The 8,313-nt window shown below is 39.1% G+C and overlaps 1 protein-coding gene across 1 annotated transcript; it reads left to right on the top strand.

Moving 5' to 3' along the window:
• The first annotated feature begins 2,692 nt into the window (after positions 1-2,692).
• On the top strand, positions 2,693-3,934 carry LOC136810804 (piggyBac transposable element-derived protein 4-like). Its single transcript, XM_067067396.1, has one exon. The coding sequence runs from the start codon at positions 2,693-2,695 to the stop codon at positions 3,932-3,934; it is 1,242 nt and encodes a 413-aa protein (XP_066923497.1).
• The last annotated feature ends 4,379 nt before the right edge of the window (positions 3,935-8,313 follow it).

The following is an 8,313-nucleotide window of genomic DNA, read 5'->3' as shown; positions in this document are numbered from 1 at the left end:
TCTCTTTTTCTCTATCATTTCTTTGAGATTGTCATCGATCACCCTTCCCTTAGTGATAATCCCAATAAGCTTTTTCCTCCATTCTATTTCCACTGGTGAATCGCCAGATGGTATTTTCATGATTCCAATGCCCTTATACTTCGATTTTCTAGATACTGGACATCCATAAATGGAACAGTTGGAACCAGGCATTGTTGAATATTACTACTTGAATGTTGAATATATATACGTATTTTTTCAATTTTAATCTAGAGAATAAAAACATCAAAACATTTTAATATCACATTTCACATTTATTATTAAGAGTACTGGATCATAAAAGTACAGAGATATAAGCAGATACAGCCCAAATAGAAAAGAATTCAGAAATATAATGCTATAAATCAACAACAAAAAGGCTTTTATAATATTCTAAATTTTGTTTTGAAATAATTTTACACCAGATAGTGTTTTTAAGACATTAATAGCTCATTAATTCGTAAACAGACTTCTACACCATATCAAAATATCATAAAACATGGATATAAAGATAAAATCTGCATGTAAAAGAACCAAAACAATCCAAAAATCTGTCATAAAGCATGGATAAACACAAAAAAGCCCACAGAGTACCACCAAAACGTCTACCATTTTGAAAGATGTGTGCACCTAAAGGGCTGGGCCCGAGTCAAAAAGTTCTTGCAAAGAGTTCGAACAAAAGAAATCGCCGTTGCCATGACAGTTTCCAGACTATCTCTTTTCTTTTGACTATGATGTCATGTTGTACGATTAAGGAGTCAAGAATGGAATTGATTTCCTTTATAATCTTCGTGTCGTCTGCAAACAAGAAAATGCTTGATAGAACATGTTCTGGTAGGTCATTAACCTTTCGGCCCCGAAAGACGTATCTGATACGTTCGCCATACGTTCCGAAAGACGTATCTAATACGTTTTTACATATGTCTCTATATTTGGTCTTGTCTCCTTTGCTGAGGTTCTGTAAAGTACTCAAAATTATCAAAATCATAAACTAGAAACCCAGGGCTTTCCAACGATATATAATTATCATATGTTTCAGTCGCATAATTATGCAAATTTATGCCATGCTTTTTCGAAAATTTTTGCCGAGTCCGCAAGAATTCATTTTTTACAAGATGGCGACCCAGAAAACACAGTATAGAACTGCTGAGGAAATCAATCAATTTTTAGATGATTTTAACTCAGATTTTGATGATGATGAAAGCACTGATGAAAGTATTGTATCTGAAAATGGTGAGAGATTGCTTTACTTCCATTTTTTTGATGTTTTGAGTGTTTTTGACCCCAGAATTAGGCAAATATTAGACCAGTAGATAGACTGACAAGTAAGTAAATGATATATGGGCAAGAACTGAAGTCTTATCTCTGTTTTCTTTCACAGAAGTCCCTAACAATGAAGTTGTAGATGAAACTATGAGTACCGTAGCAGGCAATTTTGATTCATTTCTTGACGAGCCAATACCTGAGGAACAGTTAGAGGAGGAAAATCAGATACAGTTTGATGACCGAAATTCAGACAATCACGAGGACCAGTTTGAAGATCAGTTTGAGCAGTTTCAGCTTGATAATGATGAAACAGATAGTGATGGAACCATCTCCCCTTGCGTTCTCCCAAATCGTGCGCGAACTCGTTGGGGTCTAGCTTCAAGAGGTCGGGGATGTCGAACACGCGGCCTGTGTTTTGATGCGCAACGCGAAAGCGCCCAAGCAGCAAGGCGCAGCGCAGTTGCTGATTCTGATCGATCAAGGTCATCTCTATCGTCAAATGGGGAGGTTTCGGAAACAACAGAAGAGGAGATAATCGAATCTGATGGGGATGGATCTAGCACAAACAGTGACGTTGACCTTTGTCAAACAAACTCGACACCAAATGAAAGGGGAAAATCTAAACGAGGAAGAAAGCCAAGACGTGGGAACCGTGGAGTTGGACGTGAGAATCGTGGAGTTAGACGTGGGAACCGTGTAGTTGGACGTGGCAGATCAGCTGGACAAGATATAGAACGAGATGACAATGATGGAGATGCAAATCAATCGCCAGATGGTGGAGACATTGCTGTTGGACATGGTCGTGGAAATGCTCCAGTGCGTGGGAATGGACCGGGACGAGGTCGTGGGAATCGTGGTCGTGGGAATCGTGGTCGTGAGAATCGTGGTCGTGGGAATCGTGGTCGTGGAAATCGTGGTCGTGGACACGGGCAAGTAGAAGGCGATCAAGGCGAAGGCGATCAAGGCGAAGGCGATCAAGGCGAAGGCGATCAAGATTATCCAGAGGATCCGTGGACAGAACAAGGACGACAAGAGAAAGGGGGTTTTAGATTTACAGGAACTCCTGGTTGTAACAATATACCTGAAGGAGAGTTTGACCCACTCAGTGTATTTAAAATTTTTGTTACCGATGGCCTTGTTGAATATATAGCGTATTCAACCAACCAGTATGCTGAAATTATTATAAACACACCAGAAATTCAACAGCGTATTGCTGCTAAAAAAAAGTCTTTTCAAATTATGGAAGCCTGTAACTACCGATGAAATGTGGATGTATTTAGCTGTTACTATGCTAATGGGGGTCATAAAGAAACCTGAATATAATCTCTATTGGAGCAAAAATCACTTCTTTGCCACACCCATCTTTCCACGTCTAATGAGGAGGGATAGGTTTGAACAGATCAGAAAAATGATTCATTTTACTGCCCCAGAGGATGAAAAAGCAGACGACAGTCTCAGAAAGCTGCGCAGTACAATGGATTATCTCCTTGCTAAATTCAAAAGTAATTACACACCACAAAAAGAAGTCGCAATAGATGAATACTTATCATTGTGGAAAGGCCGTTTGTCCTTTCGCGTATATATACCAAACAAACGTGAAAGATATGGTGTCAAGCTATACATGCTTTGCGAGAGTGGAAGTGGTTATCTATCGAAATCATCATTTCACATCATTTACACCGGTGCGACAACAGTTTACACTCCACCTACTGGTGTTTTTAACTTCGCTACCGAGTTTGAGGATCTCAAGAATCAATCTAAAGTTGTTTTGAGTCTGTTAGGTGATCTTTTGGGAAAAGGCCACAGTGTGACACTTGACAACTACTACACATCCCCAGAGGTTGCAAACTGTCTCCTAAAAGCCAGGACAGATTGCTATGGGACATTACGCGCAAAGGCTGAATTACCGTGGGACTTTTGGTGGTGGAAACCTACACGGGAAGATGGTCCAAAAGTGAAATTTAACGATGACCTCATGGTTCTTAGGTGGAATGATACCACGAAAACGAAGAAAGAAAAGATTGTAAGCATGCTTTCTACAATTCACCTTGGTACTCTTGTTGACTCAGGCAAGAAGAATTACGCGACACAAGAAACTGTCTACAAGCCCGACGTCATTTGTGATTACAACCGCACCATGGGGTGTGTGGATCTGCTAAGCCGTGTTTTTATTCCTTATTCCTCCCAGCATCGAGGGATCAAATGGTACAGAAAGCTTGCTGAACTTTTCATGGATATAGCTATGTATAACAGTTTTATTTACTATTCAAAGATTTCATGCGACGACAAAATCACCACGCATCTTCAATTCAAAATGAAAATAATCGAGGATATAATCACACATCACCACTTTGGCATGAATCCTCCTCAAGCCGGCCCCAATGCTGGTCCCAACCTAATGAGATTGAGTGAACGCCATTTTATCACTACCATTCCTCCAACACCGAGAAAAAATAATCCACAAAGAAAGTGCCATCGTTGCTACAAGCACGGAATCCGAAAAGATGTGCGTTTTTGGTGTCGGTTCTGCGGTGTTGCCTTATGCTTTGAAAATTGTTTTGAAATTTATCACACTCAACTTGACTATATTACTGATGATGTGCTTATTGAGATAGAGGAAGGCCAATCTGAAGACTCTGAAGAGGAATAAGATAATCTCTACTTGTCATTGATATTCTTTACTTGTTGTTGATATTCGTTACCGATAGTCCAAGGATATTCTCTATCGTTCTCCGCTGTAGAATTTATTCATTAGACATGCTATAGGGGCTTGAAATAGGGATAAGGAGTTTTATTTGCTAAAATATTATACGTTGTTTATAATCTGAAGGCCAGGCTTTGTCCTTTATCAAATCTAACTTTTCACTCCGAAATTGTTTGAAAATCCAAATTTTAGACTTATACCGCTACCGTCAACCAGTAAATCTCTAGCCTGTATTACTTGAACCCAGCCTCAATTCAGATTATTATTTTACTTTTAGTCTTTTGTTAGCTTTATAAATAGTGGTTTTTGACTCCTTCTAATATTTTTTCCCCATTTGTAGTTTCCATGAATCATTTCATAGATTATTTCAATTTTTTGCTAAAATTGAGATTTTATTAGATTTTTTCGCTGAAAATGGCATATGCCCAAACTTGAATATCTTTTGATTTTGAGTTTTTCTGATGATATCCTTTGGTTTTCTCATTCTTATAAGTCCAATCTACAATACAGAATCAAAGAAAAAAAATATAATTAACTTTCCCCCATTTTTTTTTTTTATTGATTCAAAAAGTACCGAAAAAGTGACATAAGCGAAAAAGTTGAAAAAAAAGACTCTAGTTTCCAGTCCTGCCATTTCAGCTGAGATTGATTTTTTGAGTTCTAGTTTTTTTTATTTGATAGACAATTTATTATGCTTTTCAGAAAGTATTTACTTTTTACCTAAAGACTTTTAGTTTTGAAGTTATTACAATTTTTGTTTAACCCTTCATTTTCCCAAAAAACCTTGCGCGCAGACAGCGCGGAATTTTATAAACCTTGCGCGCTGGAAAGGTTAATATAAATAACAAAAAGCAGAGGACCGAGCACGCTTCCTTGAGGAATGCCACTTATCACTGGATCTAAAGATGATTTTGCACCATTAACACTCACTAATTGCTTGCGGTTCGATAGAAAAGATTTGATCCAGTTCAGAATTAATTCGTTTATCCCGTAGCGTTCTAGTTTCATCATAAGTCTTCGATGGGGTACCGTGTCAAATGCCTTGGCAAAGTCGAAGTATATGCAGTCAACCACTTCACTTTTTGCAGTTGATTTGCAACACATATCTATAAAGGAGATAAGCTGTGTGACTGTTGACCTTTTGTTGATAAAACCGTATTGCTTGTTCGATAGAAGTTCTTCGCTGATAAGGTGTTCCATGATATGTTTTCGTATCATTGTTTCCATCAACTTACAGACTACTGAAGTTAGACTTACGGGGCGATAGTTAATAGCAAGGTTGTGTGCTCCTTTGTTTTTATAGATTGGTGTCACATATGCTAGTTTCCAGTCACTAGGTAAGTTTCCTTCCTCGAGAGTTTTATTCGTTATGATTGATAGTGGTTCTGCAATATGGTCACGAAGTTCAATAAGCATTGAGGCATGAATCTCATCTGGACCTATTGATTTATTCGCATTGAGCTTCCTGATTTGTTCTGTTATCATTTCCTTCGTAATGTTTAGTGGTTGAAGTATTTTATCTGTTCTGTTGTCGAAATCAGGTAGATCACCTTCCGGTTCTTTAGTAAAGACACTACAAAATTGTTTCTGCAGGATGTTGGCCTTTTCTTGGTCCTCGTGCTTTAGGGATGTCTTGTCATCGGGCGTTTCAAGAAGAGGGGAAACTCCACTTTTTGATTTAAGTTTGCCTCTGACATGTGACCAGAACGGTTTTGGGTTTCTCTTTGAGTTTTCACCGATGGCTAGATCGTGTTCCCTTTTTGCAAGTGCCATCTTTCGATTGACACGGTTCCTCGCGATTACATATCGGATTCTTGCTTGACGTCTGTTTGTGGGTGATGATTTTGATTTTAACCAGATCCTGTGAAGTCACCTCTTTTCCCGGGGGGGGGGGGGGCACTCGATCTGAAAACGACCATACGTTCGGCCCAAAATTTGGCTTCTAAAATCGGACCCTTACAGTGCAGTGAATTTCCATGAAAAATCATACCCTTACAGTGCACTTTTTCAAAATTTCTCGCCCGTAAGGGGGAAAATTTTTGCAATTTTCCAAGAAAATGTGGAATTTTTCCTCCAAAATTGACTAATTTTGTGCCAATTTTACCAAAAAACTGGCCTTTTATCACAATTTCCTACCCTTACAGTGCAGTTCAGTGCAGTTTTGTAATTTCCTACCCTTACAGTGCACTAGCTGAACTATGAAAAACCTACCCTTAAGGGCCGAACGTCTGGTAGGTCATTTATCTTGAGTGCCCCCCCCCCCGGGCTCTTTTCTTTGATGTCATTACGTAGTTCAGCATTAATTGGAATTTTCCCTTTCTTTTTCCAGTGAGGCGCTCCTAACTCTTTTCTTGGGACAAATTGATCTCTGAGTTGAAGAAGTTTTGTTTTGAATTTTGACCAGAGCTCCTCGATCGACCCGTGTGAGGTATCAATGAATTCTCTCGTCCAGTTGATTCTTTGCAGATGACTTTTCATCGACTTAAAGTCTGCCAAGTGGTAGGTGTATCTTTTGGTTGGTGCTTTATAACATTTAAAGCTAAAAGAGAGAACGCTATGATCACTTTTTCCTAAAGGGCTTAGGAACTTTAGATCTTGAACCTGATCTCTTTCATCTGTCAAGATGAGGTCAATCAGTGAAGGCTCGTCAGTACCTCGACATCTGGTAGGTTCATTCGTATGTTGGAAAAGGAATGAATCACGTAATGCTTCCAGGAATTGCTCTTCTTTACTTTCCTCTACATGTGGGCTTGTCCAGTTCTTCCAATTTATAGTTGGAAAATTGAAGTCGCCAATGATGCAACGATGCGTGTATCTCTTATCTTCTGATATAATTCGTAAAAGCTGGTTAAGATTGGCATTATTTTCTCGAGTTTGATTGGTTCGTTGGACTGCGGTAGACGCATGCAAAGCAAAGCATATCTTTTCCAGCCAGACGTACTTCGATGATGCACGCCTCCTCCAGTGCTACAGGACATTCAATGTCAACTGTAAGGTGGTCTACACTGGTATACCCTAGGATGACGATACCACGTCCTGTATTGTTCTCAGTATTGGTGTGGTTTACGACTGTGTATCCATCTTTCACCGTTCTTTGGTTTGACTTCACAGATTGCAATAAAATGTGGATATTCCTTTGTTATGAGTTCTTCTAGTTGTAGTTTTTTCATTGTTGTTAGCTGGTCGGCATTTGTATACATAATTTTTATTTCCGAAATTGTGTTTGATTGGTTCTCGTTTTTGTTTTTTGATACTTGTTTATGCGTTTCTCTTGTTTTTATTGGTGGTTTGCGACTTTGATCTTCTTCAGGTAAAAGCTGTTTTTTGAGTTGCCTCTCACACGATAGATATAGGTTTCTGATTTCTCTTGTGAGTTTCTTGTTTTGGCTTCTGTTGAGAGTAACTTGAATTGTTTTCTTTCATCAGGGGTGAGATCCTCAGTAACGCTAATACCTTTGTACGTCGCATTATCCTTCAGTGCTGTAGATTGCCAAGTAAATTCCATTTATCAGACTCATCGTTAAGAGAGACTAACAATGGACGTTTCTTTCCTTCTTCCTCCTTACCCAATCTTGCTACACAATTGATAAGACTGCGTGAGTGGGTATCCTTAATCAAGTTTGAAGCCCAGGTTTAGTCATCATTAATACTTTGCTCAACAACGCCATGTACGATGACATTTGAGGCGCGTTTTTGTTTATTGTATTCTTCGGTTTCTTCTTCTCGTATTGCGTCCCTGATCACTTCTTTCAGGGCTTTTGAATCCGGGGACTCCTTTGAGCCGGTAACATTGGCATAGGTCTGTGACAGAAACTTACATTCTTTTTTAATCGTCTCTTCAAGCATTTCCTTGAGGGATTCGATTTTGCTTTCTATCTTGGTCTCCAACTTTTGTTCGACAAATTCGAAAGTGTGAAGGCCAGGATCGGTACTGAGTTTACTCTTTAAACTTTCCAGTTCATGTTGTTGTTCATTTATTTTCTTTCGGTCAATCTCAGCAAGCATTAAGTTCTCGGCGGAGTGTCTCGTTTTCCCTTTTAACAGATGATGGTAGGGTCCGTGGTTTTGCAGGAACAAGTTCAAGAACTTTGGGTGTTACAGTCAGGCAGTTGGGACAAACATACTTGTAGTGCGTGCTTTTGTGCTTGTCTAGGAAAAGTTGAATTTGGTATGGTGGTAACTGTGTACAGCGAAAATGGACCAAGCGTCTACATTTCAGACAAACCAAACAATCTTGATCTTTGTCGTAGATGCAGTCCGTTAGTGTGCATATGACCAATTCGGCACTGGATTTCTTTTGATTGGATGCCATGTCGTCGGGTTTA

Source organism: Clytia hemisphaerica, unplaced genomic scaffold (assembly GCF_902728285.1).
Source record: "Clytia hemisphaerica strain Z4C2 unplaced genomic scaffold, Clytia hemisphaerica genome assembly, whole genome shotgun sequence".
NCBI classification, from domain to species: domain Eukaryota; kingdom Metazoa; phylum Cnidaria; class Hydrozoa; order Leptothecata; family Clytiidae; genus Clytia; species Clytia hemisphaerica.
The sequence above is the reverse complement of the archived record's forward strand: the minus strand, read 5'-3'. Positions and strand labels throughout refer to the sequence as shown.